Source organism: Anser brachyrhynchus (genome assembly GCF_964034855.1).
Source record: "Anser brachyrhynchus genome assembly, chromosome: 11".
Taxonomy (NCBI): Eukaryota; Metazoa; Chordata; class Aves; order Anseriformes; family Anatidae; genus Anser; species Anser brachyrhynchus.
The window spans coordinates 2,542,773-2,568,282 of NC_137706.1; the positions used below are offsets into that span (position 1 = coordinate 2,542,773).

General features: G+C 38.3%; 1 protein-coding gene across 8 annotated transcripts in view; it reads right to left on the reverse strand.

Moving 5' to 3' along the window:
- MYO5A (myosin VA) overlaps positions 1-25,510 on the reverse strand; it is a 103,929-nt gene that overhangs the window by 20,825 nt on the left and 57,594 nt on the right. For 4 of the 8 annotated variants that reach the window (XM_080607491.1, XM_080607489.1, XM_080607487.1 and 1 more), the window contains exons 12-28: positions 24,119-24,259; positions 23,242-23,367; positions 20,720-20,803; positions 17,181-17,342; positions 16,808-16,905; positions 16,055-16,141; positions 15,847-15,955; positions 14,468-14,679; positions 13,371-13,527; positions 9,528-9,767; positions 8,763-9,011; positions 7,546-7,639; positions 7,007-7,155; positions 6,146-6,259; positions 4,300-4,443; positions 3,459-3,512; positions 2,570-2,797 (exon numbers count right to left, since the gene is read on the reverse strand). In XM_080607491.1, the coding sequence (XP_080463617.1) occupies positions 2,570-2,797; positions 3,459-3,512; positions 4,300-4,443; positions 6,146-6,259; positions 7,007-7,155; positions 7,546-7,639; positions 8,763-9,011; positions 9,528-9,767; positions 13,371-13,527; positions 14,468-14,679; positions 15,847-15,955; positions 16,055-16,141; positions 16,808-16,905; positions 17,181-17,342; positions 20,720-20,803; positions 23,242-23,367; positions 24,119-24,259 (2,448 nt within the window). Of the gene's footprint in view, positions 1-2,569; positions 2,798-3,458; positions 3,513-4,299; positions 4,447-6,145; positions 6,260-7,006; positions 7,156-7,545; positions 7,640-8,762; positions 9,012-9,527; positions 9,768-13,370; positions 13,528-14,467; positions 14,680-15,846; positions 15,956-16,054; positions 16,142-16,807; positions 16,906-17,180; positions 17,343-20,719; positions 20,804-23,241; positions 23,368-24,118; positions 24,260-25,510 lie in introns of all 8 variants that reach the window. The other 4 variants (XM_080607490.1, XM_080607488.1, XM_080607486.1 and 1 more) reach the window with 1 other exon arrangement.

Below are 25,510 nucleotides of genomic sequence, written 5' to 3' on the forward strand. Positions count from 1 at the left end.
AAATGAATCAAGCAGCATGCTAAAATATCAGTCTATCTAGTAAGCAGTAAGTGTGTTAACCTCTTTTCATTTGTTTGTCATATAAAAGGAACAAACAAATGTCATGAAATCATGAATTTGCATTTAATTTCATATTACAAGGAATATCCACTAATACTGAAATTCAAGAAGCATAATTTCGCAACATGTTATTTTTGAATCTCATAACAAGGTCCTCACTTCACATATTTTCAGTGCTCTGACAAAGCAGGAAATAATTTTACAAGGGCTGGAGATTTTTTAAGTTAGATATCATCACAATACTATTTTTGTTTCAGTTTTGAATGTTTACCATGGAACTTTTGCTTCTTCCTTCATTAAAACTTGAAATACACAACAAATGTTTACAGTCAACTAGGCCAGTCTAATCTGAGTCATTGCTCTGAATATAATTACAGTGAAACCAGAGGACTCCAATGAACGTAAGAGATGTAATTTTGACTTTTCTTTTGACTTCAAAACAATTAAATGCTATTTTCCTGTGTAAAATTTTGGAAAGTATTCACAATAACAACTTTGTGGACATAAGTTTTGGAGCGTAGGTCTCTATGCCTAATACAATTCATGTTATCTAGTATGAAAACCTCTAAAACATTTAATATCCTCAAAGAATTATTCCCAACATCATAATGAGATTTTTGTCATTTTTCTACAATTATTTTATCACACATTAAAACTACTGCATCTCACCTGCCAATCTATCTAGCCTTAGCAAGCTGTGCTTATTTATTACTTTTGTGCTGATGGAAAGAAATGCTAACTACTCCTACATCCTCAAGAATACCCTACATGCTGTAGTTGTAATACTTAACAGCCTTTATTTAAAGTCAGTTCAGTTCCTCATATTCCTAAATACTCTATGTACTAAATTTTCTAATCAAACATTCAGCAATTCCTGCCTAGTATCTTCAGATCACAACTTGAGTCCTGAACGTGTGTATCTCGCAAACACATTATTTGGATAAAAAGCACTGTAAAGTAAGGTAATTCTTCCTGTCATGGACTGTTTTGGTGAAATTTATAGATTTTGCAACAGAGATCTGACTCCTAAATCACAGTGCTGTACATACTCTTCAAACAAACTCAGCAAGATACATTGATTGAGCTGATCAGACAGCTTCATGAATCGTCCCTTTCATGTTCAGGTTAACAGAAATCAATGGTTCAATTGTTAAATCTGCTCATTTTGAAGTAACTTATTCCCTTGTGCAGAGGGGGAAGATGCGGACACAGGAGAGGGATAATGAGAAAGATTCTGCAATAATGGCAAAATAAAGTACAAGAACAACTCCAAATACATTTAGGTTACTTATGAGAAGCAGGGAAATGACAGTTCAAGTATTTGTGTTTTGTCTGTTTGTGGGTTTTATAGCATTTAATAGTTCTGGTTAATAACTGTAGAAATAAAACATGTACCTTATCCTCCTGGCAATCAAATTGGAAGGCAAGAAAGAAGAGAAACAAATCATTTAAAAATTCTGTCTGCTGCAACTGTCCAACCTAACAAACAGAAGGTATCTGCAAACTGGATTTTAGCCATCCCACTGGTCACCTTCAGATCTCCCTCATGCTCACAACTGCTGTAAAAACAACACTTGGGTCCCACCATTGTTAAGAATAAATTATTGAAGGATTTACTATTCAAGGATTAATTTATAAGGTTCCCAATATTATAGAAAATTAGTTTTGCTTTCTTCATAATTAAGCACTTAAAACAAGATAAGTACACCTTCATGCATCACAGACTTTCAATTGATTTAGGACATATATAAACATATTTCTGCAGTAACAAAGGAAAGAGAGGACGTATCTGTTAATTCCTTGCTGCCATCATGAAACACCAGTTCATAACTCAGTTCAATAGAAATAACTAGTTAATAATTTACCTGATAACTTTTTAGGCTGAACAACTTATTTTCAAAGCTATTACTTTTCTAAGTATCACTTCATTATTTTTTAAAAGATACACATTTCAGGGGTTCTAATCTACTCTTCTCAATCACATTACACATATCAAGCGTAATAATACCGAATTCATACACCTTCATAGGTTATCTTTACACAATTTTATTGTTATTTGTGTAATCATTTATGATCCTGCTTAGATTTAGCAAAAATTGTTCCTTGCACTTCCTGCTGAGCTATGAATTGAAAAGAATTCCTGCAAACTGAAGTAAATTTTCCAATCAGGCTACATAACTCACTAGAGATATGATGCTGCTCCAAATGAGATTTCTGCATTGTTAAAAGAGTCTGAGGAGATCCTGGTCAGACCATCAGTACCTGCCAGCCTGGTATGATCTTTACATGACTGCTGGTAGATAACCCAAGGCTGGTTTATTAATAGAGTCTCCCAATTTGGACTGCTGCAATTTGAGCACTAATAATGGATCAATGGATTATACTTAGAAAGGCTTTGAAATGTAGATCATTTTTTTCTACCTTTTCAAGCATGCTGTTAAACTAAATTAAGTACGTCAGTTATGCAATGTAGCTTTACTACAGCATGCATTTGCTGACTACTATTTACCTTGGGTTGAATAGCCTCTTTCTGGCTGACCAGCTGAGACCTCAGAATGAGGACTTCTTCCTTGCGTACTTCAAGTTCTTCACTTACTGAAGTTAGCTGATCCAGGAGGACTCTATATGCTGGGGCACCAGGAGCAGTTACCTCTGGAGATCGCGTTTCTGTGAGGGCTTTCTGCAGCTCATTCAACTCATTCTTCAGTTTTTTGTTCTCAGATTCAAGTTCTTGACGCTGCAATAAACAGGGACAATCCCATCACCCAGCAGCATGGTAAAAACTGAGTAACTGCAACACACCAGTCAATCTCTCCCCTATCCCCAGCCTCCTGATGACTGTGAACAGCATGCCTGAGAGGATTTCACTGATAGCGTAACCTTTTGTCTGAAGTGCAAAATCAGAACTCATATACATGAATCATACAAATTTGAAGGAAAAACAATTACTATTTTTCCCCTATTCTTCCTTTAACAGCAACAACAAAGCAAAGCTCCCAACCAACAGTGGACAGCAGGCTAAGAAGATTCTGCATCATTCAGTGTTATTAGGAAATACTTTTATTTTTAGTGATATAAGGTATGCATAAATTTAAATAATGTGTTTGGAATCACATTTATCACTACTTTTGCGCAAATTAACTTGCAAGCTGAGCTAACTATTTCAAAGAGAAATACCCCTGCTTTAGGGTGATCTTTTTGTTCTGCAGCCCCAGCCACACATCCTATACCTCAAAAAGGGCAACCATACAATAAAACACTTGCTGAGAAATTTTCGTTCCAGTTTTTCCAGCTAATATGCTGAAACAGGGGTGCTGACGCAATATGCTATGCCAGCAAATAGAATTGCTGGCAATATTTTCACTAGAAAGTAACAGAAAACTCCTTTTTATATTTACCTTGAGTGACTCATACTCCAACTCCGCACCTCTTATTGGAGGCCTTTCCTCCTCCTGTGATATAACATAGACAAGAGTGAGAAAACAAACAGACAAACAATCCTTTCTGTTCATTAATATAGTTGAGGCAGAAAAAGGAAAGGGAGCTGAAATTATTTTCCTACAAAACTGGAAAATACTCCTTCTGGTACTCCTGAGTACTTTCGGTTGAATACTGGCATTGTCTCACTTACTTATGGATTTATGACACATAATTGGTTAACGTAAATAAAATCATGTACAAATCATGATACTGTCACTGGTAATAAAATAGAGCAGGATGAGTGCCAGGATGCTCAAGATATCCACTAGTTGGAGAGTAACAAGAAACAACCACCAAAATTGGTTTAATATTTTCACAAATAGTTAGAGGCCAAATCAGACGAGAACTTCAAATAAAATCTTCTAAGCAAGCTCGTCTAACCCCAGTATTTTGGTCCTGCATCCTGATTGAACCACTTCTTACTCTGCTGCAAGCACTTCTTTATCTGCCTAAAATTAACAATTATTTATTCTCTCCAGTGTTTAAGAAGAGTGCTATAATGCTATTCCTTAATAAAACCAGACTTTTTTATTAAAAAAAAAAGTCCCACGTGCTTTTGTTTCCTGCTAACTTCCATCATAGGATCTCAGGGACCTTCAAAAAGTAAATCATCAGTACCTAGCATAAAACTCGTGGAAAATAAAGCAAGTACTAGGGGAAGATACAGATTTAGTTAAAGCCAGTCAGCAGTTACACAGCTGATATTTCACAAGAAGGGATACTCTGGAGTCAGCATTTGATCAGCTAGAAGAAGTCCACCTTTGCTTTAGCACGAAGAGCCTGTTCTTCCTTTCTGTCCAGTTCATCTTGCAGGGATTGCTTTTCTTGCTCCAGCTCTGTAACCCGTTTCTGCAGCTTGAGGAACAGAGACATGTCCAATGGTGCCTTTTTCTCACTTGGTTCCTGCTTTAGAAAGAACAGAACAAAGTCAAGAAGTATTCCACTTCCACAGCAAAAGGAAGCACTACTGTGAGTAAAGAAGGGAAACAGACTGGGGAAAAGAAAGGCACATAGAAATGTTACTTGATTTTGATAGTTCACTACTGGCATCTAAAACGTTTCATCAGCTGTCAGAACGCTATTTCAGAAGAAGGATCTACTAGCATAAAACATATATAAGCCTAAAGCCTAGCAAAAGAAAGCACTAGAGACAACCTAGCAGACAGAAGGTCTACAATTAAGCATACCTTTTATTCTTACTTGTTTGGAGGGGGGAAGGAGAAAAAAAAGTCTGTGGTTAGACTCACTTGGAAAGCAAACGTAAGCAGGCACTTTTCCTTTTTTTCCACATTTTAAATTATAACTCCAGTAAATTCTTCAGATACAGAGAACTCTCTCTGCGAGTATAGATTTAGATCCTTGATTAACCAGGGTAATTTAGTAGGATGTGACACAAAAAGGTTCTAGAAGATATATTTTATGCCTTTTTCCTTTTATTATGCTAATTAAAGGGCCTGTTCTGGGACTAGTACACTAGCTTTCTCGCTATTTTCTGGGCAAGGACCAGCATTTGTAATCTGTAGGCGCATCAGAAATTGTTCGTCAGCCATTTTGTACTTTATGTAGCAAGAAGATTAAAGCACTCTCTATGAAGTGCACCATAAAATTTTGAAGCCCAGAAAGGCAACTAGAAAATTAATAATAATGACTGTAGCAGTTAAGCAAGCACAGTCATTTCCACTTCATCTTCCTGTCGAGGGGAAGACTCATAAACTACACCAACAGCTTTTTGGTATGGTTTTGTGTCATTAATCTGTATTATTAATCTAGAATCATACTGGAGTTTGAAATTTTAAGGGGTTAAATGAATACAGACTTAATCTTCCCAGTGCTGCATTTATTTACATTCCTGTGTTACCTTTTTTTTTTTTTAATTTACATTCAAAAAAACAAAACTGGCTCTAGAACAACAATTAATTAAGTCCATTAGCCAAAGGAAAAGATTACGTTTGGCTCGTATGTGAGATCCAATCACATGAAGTTGCACTGCCTTTTTCCTAACTGTCCATAAAGATAGGAGCAACTTTCTGAAACAATTCTGCAAAGTGAAATAAGTGGGAGGGCAAACTCTGAAAGCCTCTGCTCAGAATAGTGTCAGCATGAATTTGTCATGGTATTTGCACCCCTGGTAGAAAATCACTTTCTGTGGAAGCTTTCAGAAACAGTAACAACAGCCTGTAAAACCAATTGTGGAGATAACTAACCTAGACAGAGGGCAAATGGAGTGAGTTGTGGGATTGCTCAGTTAAGAAAATCTCTAGTAGGCACAGGAAAAGTTTTGCACCTGCCAACTGCCAAGCATAGTCAGGCCACAAACTTGACAGCTCATTGCTGTGTTAACAGTCTCACTCCTGTGGGACTGAGAAGGGACAAAACAGGGAGTTATCTTGGAACATACTGAGAATGGCTTGGAGTTGCACGGCACTTATTCATGATTATTACCCATTAAAGAGACTCATATTTCCGAATATTTTAAAATAATCTGGGATTTGTATTACTGCATATGCCAAGGGAAAGTACATTCTCCGAGTGAGCTCAGCCAGTGATCAATGAAAAGCTGTGGTTTTTGTTTGTTTTGTTGTTTCTATTTTTTTTTAAACATTACCTCCATCCTCAGTGGTAAGTCTTCTGCTTCTGTGATCTCAGAGCTAAAAGTATATTCAGATTCATTGCTACTGTGAGTTGAATCCGTTCTTTTGTGTCCAGGCTTGGGGATGCTCTGGAGTGCAAATGAAACAAATCAATACTGCTATATGCCTTTGCCTGTGACTGTTTCTTCATAACTTACAAGTTAGCTTGTAATATATTCAGTGTTATTCCAGAGTTATCACAATTTATAAGAAAAAGTTTTTGATTCTGGTCTCTTGTGCCACCTAAAGCCTATGAGATGTAGTTCACAATCAAATTTATGGAGACAGGTCAGATCCTATACTAGCAAGTATTCCTGCAGAAAGCAGAATCAAGCAGCAATACAGCACTTCTTGGGAAAGAAAGGCTCACTTTATAGGAAACATGCAAGCAGGGTAGAAAAGCACAGGCAGCAATTCTCTAAATTTCCAGACTTGCAGTGAGGAATATTTTTTCCTCCTGACACATATCATATTTCTGGAACTACCTAAAATTTAATACTGGCTGAATGTTGCACAAATAACCCTAACACATGTGAATAACTTCAGGGCAAAGTAAGGGCAGATGGCATGTGCATTACCATTAGCAAAGTCACAACAGAAAATTAGGCTTCTTCCACAAGACTGAAAAATAAAAAATAATCAACCAAAAATTCTAAATGTGTTTGCTTCAGCTGAGCTAAACTAATTGATCAATGTCTAAAAGAACAAATTCTGTTTTCAGATACAGGTAACAACCACACAGCTGAGAGCAGAATCAGTTACTAAATTATACCACTCAATTCTGCCTACATACATTTGTGAACAGCTTTTGATTTCTCAGATATTTAGCCACTTACCGCCATTAAGTTCATTTCATCCTTGAGATCATCATACCGCTCCTCTAAGCGGCTGAACTCATTTAGCAGGTTCTGATACCGTAACCTTTCATCATTCAGATCTAGCTCCAGCTGTTTCGTTTCCTCCACTAGCTTCTTTTCCATTGCCTCTGCCACGGAGAACAGGAATCCAAAGTGAGAACTCCAGTTCTACCTACCATGCAGTGCATCCATCCTGTAGGTACAGGACACGTGTCTGCAGCAGAACACATGCTGAATGCATTCCACTACGTGAAACTGGTTGGTGGTATTAGTGCTTCCGCAGGCACTGATCAAGCCAAATATATGAAGGACTAAAGAATTATTGTGGTAAGCACAGAATGGGTGCATATGAGTTCTTAAAACAAAGAAATGAAACCATTAAACTAATAAGGAGTATAAAGTATACTTTGCATACCTCATTAATAGTAATTTGGCAGATCAGCCAAATGCAGACAGTGGAGCACAGCTTTACAAAGTAACATGAAGTACAAAATCCAAGTAAAGAGAACAGCACCAACCTGTTATCTCTTTTGCCTGGTCGTGGATGCGGCGGTTCAGCTCCTCCTTTTCTGTTTTCAGTAATGTGTTCTGATCTTTCAGTTCCGATACCAGCTACAAAAATAATAAAATATTTGACTCAGAATGCAGTTAATCTTCCTTCAACAGCTCCAAAAGAAACTACAGACTTGTTGTAAGAGTTCAAATACTTAGACTTTTAGTGGTTCCTCAGAGAATGAAATCAGTGAGCTAAATTATGACATCTTCATTTCTGAAATTACTTTCTTAAATATATCCCACTGCAGATTCTCTCCCATGTTCTGCATTTGCCCCATTTCTGATCAGATACCAAAACTGCCTTAAACACATCCACTGTGCCATAACATTTTCCAGTGAAGTCCCAAAGATGTAGTTTGTTTCTAAAATAAATATATTCCTAAAACAGAAACAAGTTCGGTAGTTCTGTTGTACATTCCATTGCATTTGGTAACAGCATAATCTAAAATCCCGCCTCCACCCAAAAGTTGTGCCACTTTAACTGTGCCCAGGTCTGCCAGTTACTTATTTATTTCTGTTTACGGATATTAACATTCACTTCGCTTCATCAATTAATATTTTTCCTTATATTCATCTAATCTTGAAACGCTTCACTGCAGGGTCACATAACACTGGAATAGCTCTTCCGATATTTAAAATTTGTACCATATCAGCAAGTAACTGTGACAGGGAACAACTCGTTTGAAATATTCATGGTTAAAGCAAAGATAAGGGGCTAGTCAGAACCTGCTGAACTAGATTGTCTGCACAGAGTGCTTAGTAGGCTGATTATTTAAATTAGACAGGATATAAGTAGGTACCATTGAATACTGTGTAGGGGACAGATTTCTGACATCTATACAATTATGCTCTTCAGGCAGGTAAAATGATTTATTGGTATGAATATGCTGTCTTGGACTAATTGAGTGAGTTTGGGTATTTAATTTTGCAAATACTTTCAATATAAAAATCTGAATAGACGAATGCATGTGTTTACATACAATATATGTTTACTATATTCTTCTCGCATAGGTGCAGTTATTTAGGTATCAAGCCTATTTAGGGTTGTACTGGTATAGCATTCCATAAAAATACTGTAAAAATAACAGTTACACAACTGAAGCAGTTAAGTCTGCGCAAAACCCGAGTGGCGACCAGGCCTCTGTAAATCAGCTCATGTACCTGGAGACTGCATACTTGCCTGCTCAGTTTCATGTTTGTATTTGTCTGCCCATTCCTCAATGGTCTTCTTCTCAGACTGAGTCTGCTGCAGCTCCTTCCGGAGCTTAGCAATCTCCTCCTGAAGGCTGAGAACACGGTTGGTTGCATTCTTAGCCTCTTCCTCGCTCATCCGAAGCCTCTCCACATCACTCCGAAGTCTCTCTGTCTCTGTACTATATGTAATCTCCAGGCTGTTCAGTTTCTCCAGCAGAGATTTGTACTCTTTGTTCTTTGCAAAACACAACAGAGACATAGCAGCAGTTGGAGAATTTCTGGATTAAGGGAGCTTTCTAGTTGCCTACAAAATATACCCAGACAGGGGAACAAAACAGCAGTTTCCCCACTTCCAAAAAAGCTTCAGCCTGTTTTTGCAGGAGAATTGCTTAAAGGGGTGACAGAACAGTCCAGTCTCTAAGCCTACACATTAACAACCCGAACAAAAATCAAAGAGCTTGCATACACCAAACACAATCATCTCACCTTCCCCTTAACCTGAGCAACTAAAGTGCTTCATATGAAATACTGAAGTTAAGGGAGCAGATGTTTTCTCTCATTGCTTCTGAGAGATACAAATGGATGCTCTACTGTTTCATTTCTAGTGTGGTTACCTTTCTCTTCTATCAGTGTTCTTCAGCAGAGAAGAGAACTGATGCCTTGCAATGAAAATTCAGTGTATTTTTCAATGCGTGTCCACAGTGCTACTGAAGAAAATAAAAGACTTGCAAACGCTTTCCCTGAGCTTTACCTGCTCATCAATTTTTCGCTGCAGCTGCATGATCTTGTTCTCCAAGCCAATGTGAAGCTTCTTGTAGCGTTCTACAGACCGAGCTTCTATCTTCAGTTTCTTTAGCTCCCTCTTCGCCATCATGCGCCGGTAACAGCATTGCAAGTAAACAATTGCCTTCAAGGTCCTACGGTAGTGCACACGAGCCAGCCAGCCTCTTACATGTTTCTGAATAATAATAGACTTGTGCTCTCGAAGCATCTACAGTTAAGGAAAAACACCACAAGGGGTATTAGGGTTAGAAACGACACCTGCTCAGTTAAATAGACTCCATAATGAGAGGTGTAAAGATGATGTATTTAGAGACACCTTAGTCTGAAAAGAGAAACTAATGATGAATAGTAAAATAAATGAATATGGAATGAATTTTTTAAAAACAGAACGGTAAAAGAAGGTGGGAATAAAGAAGATAAAAGACAATAAAATGAAAAAGAAATGAAATTTAAAACATGAGAAGAAAAAGAACTGGAGACATGTTGAAGAACCAGGCATTCCTTTGTGTTGAAGTAAGATCAAGGTAATTACAAAAATACATGGTACCTGTTGGCAAGATTACAAATAGAATCCGGATGACTACATTTTTTGTTTTTTGCTGCCTCTTTTAAACTTCCTGGAAGCATTGACATATGCAACACAGAATTCATCAATATACAGTTTAAAAATCACTACGCTTGATATATAATGCAGCTATTACACACTATAACTCAGAGTATATTACAGCAGCTTCTAATAACAGCGATACAATAGACTAGCTGACTAAACTAAAAGTTCCGGTAAGCTTTTTTTTGTTTGTTTGTTTGCTTTTCTGGCCTTTTCTTATATTTGCCAGCATGGAAAAATACTTTTTTCTCCATTTATTCTAATCAGAAATTTTATGCTGTTTTAATTCCAACTCATATCATGGCAGAAATTTTAACCATAGTTTTGAGTTGTAAAAAAAAAATTAGTAGTAACTATTTTTAAAAAATCACTTTTAATGAAAAAAAATCAAGAATGTCAGTAACCATTGTCACTGTGTCAGCCAGAGATTTCCACTATGAAGATTTTGTGTGTTTTTAGATCCTTCACCCATGGATTCAATCAGAGATCTACCAGGTCTGGAGCACCTGAATTCCAGCAGACCACAGCTAGGCTGGGAGAGCCTGCCCAAAACCACAAGGCTTCCAGGACTCTGAGAACTTTAGAGTTCACTTAAAAAAAAAAGAAAAAGCTTCTGCAAATTGAACAGTTTATTCTGAAGAGCAAAACTACTTAGGATTTTGTATTACTTATTGGATTTGATAGTTACATACTTACAGGGATTTACCATAAAGCTAATAAAACAACCTAGTAGTGCAATATATTTTTATTTTCTTTCATACTGTTTAGCAAATGAACTGAAATGTGTTAGAAGAGTTACATTTTCAGATCAATTAATTTAAAAGGTGCACTAGCAAAACACTACATTTTTAGATATACTCCCTTCGCATTCATTTTTAAAGAAAAAACAAAAGACTTGAAACATCAGCACTTGACTAAAAAGCACACCTAGGTAAGGAAGTATATCTCTTGAAAGTACAGCAAGGTTAAATGCCAAAGTCCTTCTGACTGCGTGTCACACAATTAGCATTCCTGCCTCCTCCTTAAATGTTTCCTGAAATAGTCCTTCATGTTACCCGCGGATGCCTTAACAACTAAAATACAACTAGAGTTCAACAACATTTTCACCTCAAGTTTGAAAGCAACAAGTCACACTGAATACCTCCATTGTGCAGGGATGGTCTTCATCTGCCAGTGAATTCTCACACCCATGTAATCCAGTAATGAAATGGTACACTCCAACGTAAGGTGAGAGTATCAGAAAAGTTGCTTAATTTATCAGGTATTTTACCAGAGAACTTTTACAAAAGCTGTGAAGGAACTAAATTCCTTCTTAAACTGACAAGCACATCACAAAGTCTTGGGCAGAAGCTTTCCCCGGAATGTGTGAAATAGATGATTCAACCATTTTAAATTCCTTGTGCTAGTCATGTGACCGCCAACCCCTGTCCTCTGTTATAAAAACAACAACAGATACCTTTCACAATCCTAACGAACAACACGTGTACCATATATTACTTACAGAGTCACAGCTCAGCCCAAGGGTGCAGTCATAGTACAATCTTTCAGTTTCACTCATCTGCAATCAGCATGAACCTCAGAACAGCCATGTTTATCTTTGCATGGCACACAGAGCTTGTGCTTCTCTCTCTGTGCATCCCTGTGTCTCAGCCTTAATGAAATTCCACCTTATGAGGACAATATCTACACAACACGTCAGACACACATCACGCACTTTCCATCCATGTTATGAACTTTGTGTTTTACTACGGTGAGTAATTCACTGCTCTAGGGGGACATTCCCTGACAGGCAAGTCCAACCACTTCTTAACAATGATACCTCCAGAAATCCACCATCTCTATTAAAAGGAATAAAACAGATTTAAATAGCATTGTGCTACAGGACAGATGTGGTGTCTATCACTCACAAGAGTTTCTTCAGGCACACTGAACCAGCTACCATTTTCCTAAGGATGGCCTTTAGTCCATATTTTGCTGCAACCTGTGTCTCACCGTCACATCTATCAGTGTCAGGTCACTGTTGAAAACATATCTGACCATCTAACAACATAAAATATGGTTTCTAATGCTGAAAATGCTAAAAATTCTAATAATAAATACTTGCACAAAAGACAGTTGAGTCAAGCACAGTGAACAGAACTTACTAGTCAAAAATTTTGATCACGGATTGCTTGTTTTCAAACATCCTGGTTAGTATATGAGAGGATGATATAATTTAGACATGTGCGCATGTGACTATGTAGGCAACTTGAATACAAATGAAAAATATATAAAAATTCAAATATAAGAAAAATGTGTGCAACATAAGCACTAGTTAGCCTTCAGTTTTACATTTTCACTATGTGGCTGCTTAGGAAAAAATAGAACTCTTGGGTAAATTTTCAGTGAAAAACAGGCTGGCATTTGAGCTTAGTTAAAACAATTCGCTCATAGACGGAAGTGTCAGAAATGCTGGCATTTTGTAATCAAAGCATTTGAATCATAATTCTGTTTCCAGCCCTGTAACAACTGAAGAGAAAATTCTAATTTCTCAAAAGAATTTTAATTTTTAATCAAGCATAGTCAGAAAAATGTCATCAGTATCACTTGGACAGGGTCACAGCAATTTATCTCCAAAACAAAACCAACATCAATATATACAAAACAAGAACATGCTAAAGTTTTAATTTCCTATTTTTGTGGGTATCTCCATGCTAATATACATGTCCTTCAGTATTTTCTCTTAACCCTGACATAATTTCACAAATTCTCTGAAATTAGAGATGGGACAGGATACTGCATCATGTATATATATGGATGTGAGCAATACTGATTTGGACTCACAGAGACATGTCCACACTAGCTTATTTTCAATATTTATTTTAAGTGCCTCTATATTCTACGTAATGAATGAAAAAGTTTTCTGAAGAGTAAGTCTGTAAATCCCTGTAAGATACTCCACTGACTGCATGGGAAGCCTACGTATGCATATTAGATGACAATGTGAATACCTCTAAAATGACTAGTTCATTGATTGCAGTATCAGATCTTTCTAATTTTCATGTGTTATCTTTCCATCCACACTGTGATATTTTGTTTGAGCACTATGCATAACAGCACGCACACACATTTCAGACTCCCAAGTGAACACAACAGAGCAGCTTCATCCCGAAGGTATGCGGAAATAAAGTTAGAGTGAAGAGGTAAAACACTATGATTTCTTACCATTTGGTACTTGTTTCTGGCCATGTAACCTCTTAAGAGAGCCTGAAGAGCAATAGTAGCATCTCGCATGCATTGGTATCTTTTCCGGACCACATACATACGGTGGAACTTCTGAATAGTGATGGCAGCCCGTGTTCTCCGTAGGAACTTGGCATAGCTATACAAGAAAGATTACAGTAATACCTGTAATTATTTTCCAACATTTGAATACTATTTTTACATCCTTTAACTTCACCCTCTCTCTTAAGAGCTACATATTCTACTTCACTTTCTTCCTAGTGCTGTCAGTAGTACTGCATATATACTTGCTATTCTACCCTATGGCAGTATTACAGAATGACAAACAAAAATCTTGCAAGGTTTTCCACGAAATGTTTTCACTTCTTCTAAAAACTGTGCTATTGAACTGACAAAATAAATTTGGCTTCATTTCTCACCACCTTTTCTTCAGCTTTAAAACTATTTCCACTTCCAGACTTCCTCTCCTAACCTCAACATATAGAAAATGGTTGCTCATACTCAGTCTTCTCAGCAAGAAAATTGCAAAGCATCTTGACATAAGCCTCTCTCCCAAAGTAAATTCTTACAGTCTCCATAACCACCTTGTCTTTGAATGATGCTACCTTCACTCCTACTCATTTTTTCTGGCTTATGAAGAGCCATTCCTCAGGTGTAAACCCAAACAAATGACTCTGGCTGATGTATCTCCCTTCACAGCTGCACCCTGGATGACAAATAGCTTCTCCAGCAGGACAGACCCAGTTACGAGTGCATGTGGAAACCGGGCAATAACAATTCAACCAGAAGTCCTGCTTTACCTCACCTGCAGACATATCTCCTAGTATTACTTTTACTCTGCTCCCACTAACAACATACTGTTGTAAGCACCATCTGTCCGGGGTGCTACCATCTTCTTATGAAGGTCAAAAACAGGCAGGACAGACACACTCATTATATTCAATTTCCTTAATTTCCCTGGAAAATCATTTCCTGTCAGCCAGCATAGGAAGGAGAGAGCAAATGTATCACATTTAAATGTCCTACTTAAAGGGATCTGAATCAAGGCTAGTGTGGATTTTCCCAAGAGTGCTGCTTACCATCGTGCTTGATACCCTCTGACATATCTCTGAATGGTGATGGCAGCCTTCCTCATACGCATGTACTTCTTTCTCATCAGCCAGCCTCGGATTGTCTTTTGGATGCGGATACAGGCAGCTCTCAACTTATCTGCCCTTATTTTTTCCAGGTAGGCTACTTGACCAGCCCGAAAAAATATTTTTGTCTTACCAAACTGGTACTTATCCTTGTCCTATTTTCAAAGGTAAAAAGATGATCAGTTACAGCATTAAATGTTAGTGGATTAAAAAAGGCATGAAGGCTAAATTAAAGTACAGTTAGTAAAGAGGTAAATTTAGCTGTGTAATATTTCAAGTAAATCTAGACTTGTATTGGCTAGTGGAGGAAAGGAGTTTCTCTATATGATTCTGTTAACAAATTAATACAATAAGGCCACAAGTAGGGCCTAAAGGAATAACATAGGGTATTTGCTTAAACAAGAACACCCAAGTCTAGATGATATGGAAGGCTGTAAGAGGTGAAAAACGGGCCCAGAGGATGAAAACAATATTGCACATTTGTAATTTCTTGCTTAAATAGTAGATGGCCCCTCCCAGTGGTCCATCTTCAACCGTATTACACAGTAGAAAGGAAATAGCTCAGGCTTCAAATATGTACTCATCATTTACTGCCACCAGAACTAAGCCAAAACAAAACATATCTATGCTGCTCACACACATCTGAAATTTCAGAACTAAAACAAAAAGAGAGTAATATTTTTATCTTTGTATGGCTGTAGTACTCCTTGGAGATAAACTTTAAGAGTATACAAAGGTATGATTAAAAAAAAAAAAGATTAATTTTGTTGATTTATTGATGTCAAGTTGAAATGAATGGCAAAGAGCTTCAGTTTAGGATACGTTAAGATTTTGTGTGTGTGTGCGCGCACAAACCATAAGATTTTAGTTAAGAAAAGAGTTTAGAAAGCCAAACTCCAACCTGCCTGAAGAGTATTTATTTTTCTTCTTTCCATAAACTTCCTACTACTAGAGTTGCACTTCAGCAAGGAAAATTTTCTTGCTTTTATATCTTTGTAAACATTCTTTCTTTCTCTTATTAACCTGTATGTCTGAGTAAGTCTTGATTAACCACCTTCTATTTGAGAAATACTTAGAATTGTCTCTTTGGACACTGCCGTCCTCCACTGCTCATTGATCCTTAAGAAAGCCCATCAGTTTGGGTGCAACTTGGCTGTGTTGATGTCATAGGACATGCAATGCAGGGAAATATAGGGCTACAACAGAAGGAAGGAGGTAAAGCAAGGGGCTGTTGAGGTAATGACAAAGGCTGACAGCGCTGAGCAAGGAGACCTATCTTTATTCTTTCAAATTCCAAATGCTCTAAGCACTACGTCTAGTACCAGAATTAGCTTCTCCAGGACATTTTTACATGTCTGCTTTCGATCTCCAAGGACATCTCTCTGCTTCATCAGAACACGGTAACGGCTGAAGAACTCTTGGTACGTCCACCTGTTCCATAAAACAGAGATAGTGTCAGTCCTCACAATGAACAACTCTCTTAAGAAGAACAGCTATAGATGAAAGCAATCTAAAAAGCAACAAACACACCTTGAGGGAAAGCCAGCTGCACTGATTCGGATGGTCTCCAGGACACCACAAGCTCTCAGCTGCTGCACTGCCCGCTTTTCATCAAATCTATGTAGGAATAAAAAGAGCCTGTGAGTGTGAAGTTAGTCTTGTCTTACATGGTCCCTTTGGATCTGTGGGATGTGATGATTGGATAGAAAGTCCAGGCAGTGCTTCCACAACTCAGCAATAATGGATGACATTCTGACTGGGGAATTCAGAATCGCTTGAGCCTGTCAGCTGCTCCAAATGCTTATCTTGACCCATCCCACTTCTCACCAGTCTGCCTGATACCCATGGTCATGGAGGTCTTTGTGAGCCCAGATATTAAGCAGACATTTGAGAAAAGTTCTAAGCAAGTTAATATATGAAAAAAAAAAAGGTAAGGAATAACTGGAAATAAGGAAACAACGGAATCTGCAAAAGCAAATTCCATCAACTGTTACATATACTGTCAGTCAAATTCAAAACAGCTAAAAATGAATTTGCAGGTATTTTTTCTCATATATTATCACACAACGAAAAATGCTCATAAAGTACTTCTCCCTCCATTCAACCCAAAACATCTCCTGCTGTAAGTACACATACTAATGCACAATGAGTACATAACAACAGAAATGAAACACACCACTTTGTTTCTGAGTGAGCAATGTTTAGCAGAGCCTCAATCCTGTGAGTCCTTGTGCAATTCCCTTCTTTCACAGGCCTATACAAACCATACATGAAACAGCTTACGTGAACGGAAACTTGAAGTCGTTAGGTTTAATACAGCGCACGTAGTGTGGAGTTGTAGCATTCAGAGTTTCCATCAGCAGATGAAGAGAGTTTCGGAACTTTTTGAAAAAGAAGGGAGAAACATCAGGGAATAACCTCAGGAATCTCAGTCACATTTGAAATAATCTTAGGCAGCAGGTTGAGGGATACATGCTAACTTGTAATAATGTTTTTGGTAGTAAACACAACACCAATTTGTTTCTGTTATGGCAACAGGTTTTAGTTTCAGGTACCGTCTTCAGGTTAACTGTATTACAGTGAGACGTCTAAATGTTAGGCTTTATGGGAGTAAAATTCAGAAACATTACTTTTAAATCTGCATCTTCAAACTCACCTGATGCCCCACAGTCTTCTTATGTTCCTTGCTTGTTTGCCCTGGCCTGGCCTTGGCTGGTTTTACAGCAGTTCGAGACAACGGCACACGGCCTGAAGGGGTTGCTGATGTGGGACTGAGCACCTTCTCCTCATCCTGGAATAACTCTGGTAGCAGCTTAAACTGGTGTAAGAGCAGAAAAAATACAGAGGGTAAGAATCTAGCAAGTGATGGCACCCATTTGTGTTTAAGGTGGTTACAATCCAGGCTCAGTTTTTGTAAATACTGTTTTCTTCAACTTCACATAGCAATAACAGGGACAAAAAATGTAAAAGAGCATTCATTCAAGCTAGTAGTGTAGTGAGTGGGCCAGGATTTAACACTAAAAACTTTGTGGTTTTGATCAGTGAGTCTCCTTCTGACGATAAAGTTCTGATTTGAGTATTTTTTCATAGAGCAGCAATAGTTTCCGTGTGAAAATGCTAGATACTGACAGCAGTTTCATAAGTACCAGCTGCAATTGTATCTGGCTGCTTTGATGTAGGAAGGAAACAACAGGGTCTTTTCATATTCCAGTGGTGCATAAGATTCCTTTAAGTGATTGAGAAATATCTAGGACACTGAATAACCCAACAGGCAACAAAAAATGTTCCTCCTTTATCAATCTAAATTGAAATAACAAACTTAAAAGAGGAACCATCAACTAAAAAAACCTATCAGCCAAATTCATATGACTGAAGAGCTACTCTCAGGCCAGTGAGAACAGAAGAAAAAGCTGACCAATCTTTCCAAATATCATTCAGAGCTTCTGGTTCCCTTTCTCTAATGACTATAAAATACACCCCTACATAATAGCTGCTTTGAAGTAACTTGTAACTAAAAATAATACCACAAGGTCTTTCTACCAAAAATTTTTATCTCTTCAGAAGCATTGTAAAAGAAAGAAAATCTGAACGTCTCTACCTGTCAATGAATAATCTTTAATCTAGCATCTGTGCATTTTCTCCCAAGAGATAGGAGCATTCAATTTTCAGTACTAGAAAGTACTTGGGCTAAGTACAACCTAAAAAATAAAAAAATTGTTTTTGCCTTATAAAACTTAGTGAGCATGAACAATATCCAATGAAACATGCTGGGCAACAAAATGGTATTGTGCTTTGTGATTGTGCCAGATGGGCTAGCAGAAGGCATCAAATGTTTCTCAGTAGCATCTAGCACAGCACTTCAGCTTAATATAATGAGTATGAATGCTATGGAGATATCCTAAATCCCTGAACTAAAAGAGCAGTATCACAGCTCAGATTTATCTCACCTGAGTCTGCCAGGTCAGGAGCAGTCACCTTAGATTACCTCTGTGACAGGTGGAAGAATGACATCTCCAGGGGGTGATTTAGCCCATCTCCTTCCACTGACTCAACAAATAGTTTAGGATAACCAGGCCACCACCACCTCATTCAGCTGCCTGCAGTCAGATGGAGTGAAGCTGTGTGTGCAGCTATCTGAGGTACACAGTCAAGTCCTTTCATTCCATACAGAAACTTATTTGAATGTAATACGCTTTGTCTGAAACTACTGATGCCCTAATAAAACATGGGTGCAGGTGGGGAAAAGGTCCCCAGTGTCTGGTTTGGGGATGGATGAGCTTTTCTAAGCTATCAAGCACATAAGTCTCATTCCTTCCCTCTTTCTAACCCTGTGAAAGCCCACCTGTAAAAACAGGCAAGTACATTTCAAAGTTACCATTTTCATAGATGCTGCCTCAGTTATTGCATACAGAAGAAAGGCACAACTGCCTTCTGCAGCAGAGGTCAACAGCAGAGCATGGCTGAGAAGATCCACACTGTGGGGGCATTTATATTCTGGTCTGGGTTGGGTTTTTCCTATCTTATCGCTTTTCTTTGTTTTGCAGAACACAAGGAGTGTTCAAAGAGAGAGAAAACACTGATCAAAGGGCAGACAATTCACACAGTAGAACACAAGCAAGCATTTTTACCCTGTAATTTTTTTCAGATGACTTAACAGACATTCTGCTAACATAATCTTACAATGTCTTTCAATATCCAGAACCACAACAGAATATCTTAACAACATGCCAGTAGCAAGCATAAAAGCTAAGGACTGTTGTGCTACTTTCATGACACATGCATGGAAACTGAGCTAGTTCAAATAGGTACTGTGGGTGGATTTAAAGAGAAGGCCAAAATATATAACTAAACACTACAGTGTCTGCCAAGAGCAGTGTGTGTCATGCACTTTGGAGAGCAAAGAAGCATTCAAGCTGTATGCTCAAACCCCTAGAAGCAACAGCATGCATGGGCAGGATGACAGATGATGCATTCATTTCAGAATTACCTTCTGTTGAATGTGTACAGCAAACCCAGAGAACAGCAACAACAAAAAAGAATAAAAATCAGCAATATAATCCTACAGCAAATACTAATAAAGAGGGCCTGCTGAAAAATAAAAATGAAACATTCTTCAAATTTTAAATGTTTGGGGGAAAACACTCATTTTGGTAAAATTTACCATTGGGAAAACTGTCTTGTTTATTAGCATTCAGACTCAACTGACTCAACATACCAAGTCTGCCCAAGCAGTTACGATGCTGTTATGGCAGCTGTCTCCACCCTGCCCCAGCAGCATTGCCCAGTGTGCTGCCCCTGCGCGGCCCAGCCTGTGCTTGGCAGGCAGCTGGACCCAGCAGCCTCCTGGGTGCTGCAGTGCCTCTCCAAGGCAAAGTGACTGACTTAAGACATTTCAGTGCTTCTCTCAGTGGAAAGCCTGCTGTAGTTTTTTTACACTACACATTTTAATCATTTAATTTCATCAATCTGCTCACAACATAAACAAAGAACGTGTTGGATTTCCTGATAGTGTAATTTTAAATAGTCTGTCCTTGATACCAAACTTCCTGGGCCATTACAGCTAGCAAATTCCCAAGGGCCATCAGACTGCAACGTTAAGTTAATTGCCTTTACATTTCAGAAGAGCACAACCAGCATTTTTGACATAAAAAACACAGACAATACAATTGAAGGCTTGTTCTATAATATTTCTTCATGCAGCATATTTCTACTCATATGTTATTTATCGGTCATAGACACCAACAAGGCAAGGCTCGGTAAATTCTGGTTCATGTCGTTAGGGTCTAGGGATTTCCCTCCCTTCTCATCTCACCTCTAGAACAGAACTTGTCTCCCCTGCAGAAATTTTCTGCTCAGTTGTCAAGCCGTAGACAAGCACTTTCTGTTTTCAGACTAAAAAAGGCTTAACTGCTAAGCCTTCCTATACTACTATAGTATGTTAGGAAAAAAAGGGGTTAATTTTGACCCACTGAAATCAGTGGATATATATAGGCAAATCTTAGCTGGAGCAAAATTCAGCTACAAGACTTTCTAAATCCATGTGGATAAACAAGTAAATGTGACACAAACTATGTTCACCTTCAGCCGATCTGATATTAAGGGAGAAAAGTTCCCTGGATTTATGAGAAATTTCATATGACCCTTAACTCAAGGCATCATAACTGCAGAAGAAGAAAAAATAATCCTCATACTAACCTTACTTGATTTGAGGACCTTAATTTGTTCTTCATAAACTGTGTCTTTATTCTTCTCCAGAAAGCCTTCACATTGATATTCCACCTGAAAACAGTAATTTTACAAAAAAAGTATTAGTACTAGTAAGTATTAAAAGTATCGAATAAGAATATTTTTTGCATAGAATTTACCAGCTGTAACATCCACATTAAACCATAATTCTTGTGGATGTTGAAAATATCATCTCCCAAGTGCATCTTTGTTAAATACAGATTTTGCTCAGAGACAGTGCTTTCCAGTAAGTGTAAAACACTAGCACGTATAGAGATTAATACTATTATTGCATTATACTATATGTATTTCATTGCAGAGAGATGTCTATGGTAAAGACAGCATGAATGGATGGTTACCATGAAGGTGAAGTATCAAAATCTGTGTCAAACATCTCCTTCACTGAAGTTATCAGGGCTGCAAAATTGTGTGAAATCCAGATGCAACTGAGAACAAAGTCTCTCATCTCATTAGCTGAGAGGCACTAAGAAAATCTGCCTGCAACTTATTATGAAAATGCCTCATTTGTAATCGGAAAGGCTATTACTTCCAGAAGCAATAAAAAGTCTGTGTGGTGTGACAATACACAACAATCTTCTATCACAGGGGCCATAGGTTCTGTATCGAAGTATGGTCAAAGCTTCAAACATAAACCTAGTATTTCACAGTCCTAATTCCAGGCTGAACAAAATAGAAAGCTATCATCAAAAGTCTACACCTTAGAATTTAATTAAGTATTCTAACTCTCCTTAAAGATCTCACTCTGATTTTGTATCAGCAGAAGTGCAGGGCTATAAAATACAAGAGCAGACCCTTATGCCAATTTTGCTCTTTCTGAGCATAGATTGATACCCATCAGCAGACTCTCTTTAAGGAAAAGCCATTTAGCAGTGCTTACATAACTAAACTATTCCACAACCTGCAAAAAACCTAAAAAAATTCTGATGGGGGAAACAAATTGGAGGAGTTCTCCAAGGTCTGCCCACAAGTCGAGGCCCACTCTGAATATTACTTCGGGTACCATTTATGTTCTTTGTGCGGGAAACAATGCCACGAGAGGGCAGCAGGATCTCCGCTTTCTCCCAGAAAAAGATGACAGATGACAACACGCAATTTCTTAACATGCCAGCTACAGTTTCATGTTTCCCTTTAGACGTCTGTATGCATTCAGGTAAACACATATTAATTAAATCCTTCTTGTTCTATCATGTACCAAATAAAACAGAACTCAGAAATCTAAGCAGTTACAGAGATCTTGTTACTTTCCTTAAGCTAACACCGAAATCGACAAGAAGAGGACCTCTCCTCTATGCATAAATTCAAGAAGCTGGGTGAATCAAAAGGAGGCAAAAAAAGACCTCCAGTCCCTCAAGGCAGCACACCCAGACCTTCTGATAAGAATCCCAGAGATTGTCCAAGCCTGTGACCAAAGTTTTTTGGCAAAGGTGACAAAATTCTGAGCCAGCTTCTTTGTTTAACAGGACAGTTATCTTAAACTGGATTTTCTGTTTTCGTTTCAACTTGAGGACCTGCTCAGCTGGGCTGTGCACTGCCAGAGCCGGACAGTGTGTGCATTCCACTGAGCAACCATTGTCCAGCTTGCTAGAAACAGCTGTTTGCTGGCCAGTGGAGGTTAAGGGTGGGAAGAGTACATACTGCTCGAGCGATAAGAAGCAGGGTGTGTTAGCCTCCTGCCTGTTTGCACATTAAGACGGTAGCAAAACTGGCATTATTTCATTGCTGCTCTTTAGCTCAATCTCTGGTGAGCTTTATGATTTTCTATTTTGTCTACTTTTGTAGTGTAACTGGAACTTATACAGTTATGTTGTGACCCACACTAAGCTGTTACATTTTGAAAAAAGGCTAGTTAGTGGTTACAGCATGTGATAGGAGTCAGGAGCTCTTGTTTGTGTTCCTGGCTCTGCACAGCTGTCAGCTCAACTTTCTTCTGATCCCGTGTACAAGCAGGCACACGTTTTGCAGGAAACCAAGTAGAAAATTAGGCTGCTGTCCACTAGTCACCCTCTCAGCTTGGTGTTTCTGCCTCGTGGCCAGGGGGAACGCTTCCTGCGCACTCCCTACCCCACTTCAACAAACCAAACAGCATTAGCCAAAACCTGCTCTTCAAACTACATCAGCTGAAGCGGCTCAACGGGATAGGAAACAATCAGCTGAAGCCACCAGCAGATTTAAGGGTGTAGTAACAAACATGCAGAGCTGATAACTTCTTGCAACGGCACAACTAGATATGGAAACGTCTGTCAATCCACAGCTTCAGTTTATCATCTGACCTGCTGACAGGTTTTACCAGGCAGCAGGGCAGCCCAGCTGCTGGCCTGTACACATCCAGGGAGTTTCTGGGCACAAGCTCCCCCAAGCCAGGCACACTGCAGCTCAGCTCCCCAGGTCAGCCGCTCACCCTGGCCTCTCCCCACACACGCACACTCAGCAGCTTCAGTTCCGAAAAGAGGTACCAGCAGAAAACTCCTTACCTTGTCAGCAAAGTGCTTGATGATAAAAGCCTTATTTGATAAACGTGGTTTTTCAAAGAGGGCACATTTATTCAAATGAGTATTGTATAGTTTTTGGGCCCAAGTGTCATCCGAGCCTTTTGGCATCTGTGTAAGAGAACAAACACAAAGACATTTAAGATGTCTTGAAAATTTTTCAGTAGTAAAACAAACTAAGGAGAAATGGACAGTATTTTGTGATTTGCTTTCAAATTCTATCTGCTTGGATTTCCAGTACTGCCATAAACAAGGCAGCCAGCAACTCGCCACATGCTTGCTTTTCAGATACTCTGGACTGGTGCAGCCCCTAAAGCTGCTGTGCAACACATACAATGCTCATCACACTTTCAGTGTCACACATCTGAGGGTGAGGATCCCAGAGATATGTTATCTGACAGCAGTATTTTGGTGGGTCAGAACTCATCCACCACCACTAGAGGCTGTGATATGCAAAGAACCCAGGCTGAGCTTCCATTGAATAAAATAACACGCACCTTGCCCAGTATGTGGCTTGTCATACCTCGAGATAAAAGACAAAAGGTGAAACACCAAGCAAGAGGTGACTTGCAGAAATTTAACAGGACCAAAGACTGCTATGCTACACTCAGGAAGGGGAAAGTTGACACAGTCATAACAAAGGTTGATCAGAGACCCAGAAACAGTTGCAGGTACACTCACAGGCAGGAGAGGGGGGAAAAAAAAGCAACATGACTAAAAATCATTTTTTATCCTCCTGTAATCGCCAGTTCCGTTTTTAAGCTCTCTAAATCATATCAACTGCAGAATGTCAAAATACTGGCTATATGCAGATGAGTTTTCCCTGTGAGGCTCTAGTTGATAAAAGCACTTGAAAACACACCTTGCACTCCTCATCTAACAGATCCAGAATTCCCATTTTTGCCTCTATGAGGTTGATGCAAGGCTGATTGTCGTAGAAATCAATCAAGGTCCATGGTATTTGTTCCTTCATATATTCTTCTTGTTCCAACTTAAAGACATGCTACAGGGCAAAAAGAAAACAGTTTTCTGTGAAACAGAATGCAGAATAAATACATCAAACTCCCACTTGAATTCATCTTGTCACATTAATCCAGGCTGTCAAGTGATGTACAAGTTAAACTGAATAAACCTTTTAACAAGTGTATGAAAGACAAATTAACCTTTTTTTTTCTGGGCCTAAAAACCAACAGACTAAATTAAATCATTCATCCATACTCTCTGCAAATAAGGTCTATTTTTTCCTATTTTTTTCCTATATTGCTCCACAATTACTATAAGCTCTTTTTTCTGAAAATAACAAAAAAAACCAGAAGAGTACAGGAACAGCAAGTTATAAACTGAGATGTGCCATGCATTTATGATTCTGAAGTTATGAATACTGCTCTATTTCAAGTAAAATTTCACTATAAATACTTCTGTGTTTTCTTGTAAAAGAGCAGAGTTCCATTTTCTCTCAAATGACTGTTAGTTTTTTTTCCTGAGATGACGTATTATACTAAAATATACTCTTCAGCAAAAACCGCCCAAGAATGACTCTAAGAGTATTAGCACAAGAAATCATTTAAGCAAAATTTTGTGGAAAATGTATCTGGTACAAAGATCAATAAAAATGAAGTTATATATTTTTTCAAAAGCATTATCACAAAAAACCTGCATAGCTTTAATAAAATGTACATAGAAGATAAAGTTAAACTTCAGGGAAAAAAAGATGATAAAATATTAAACAAGGAAACTGTGGTCTTAATAGCACAAGCATGCTTTTTAAAAATGAAAAGACTGCTGACTCCAGTTATTTTAAACTAAATTTTATCTCCCATTTAAATTTTAATGTATACTAACTGCTCTGACAAGCAAAAATAAATTCAGAACACATCCTAATAATCACCGAACAACAGCACTAGTGGCACTATTTAGGGGACCACCAGCAACACCTATAGTCTCAGAACCGGCATTAATTGCCCCCTTAATTCAGTGCAGAAGGCCATTAACACCCTCTGGCTCTCCAGCACACTCCAGTAAAACAGCAGAAAGCTATCCTGACAAAGCAGTTTATCCCTTTTATTTCATTAGCTTAACACAGTCCTTTCCAAAACAGCACTCCTTAACAGCGCCCATGGGAGCCTTTCCATGCTCATCCACTTAACAGCTGCATTACATGCAAGTTAATTCCTGACAGGAAAGTAAATGATAAAATTTTATTGGTGTATCATATCCAAACTATCTCAACCCTGAAAGGAAACAAACCCACTTC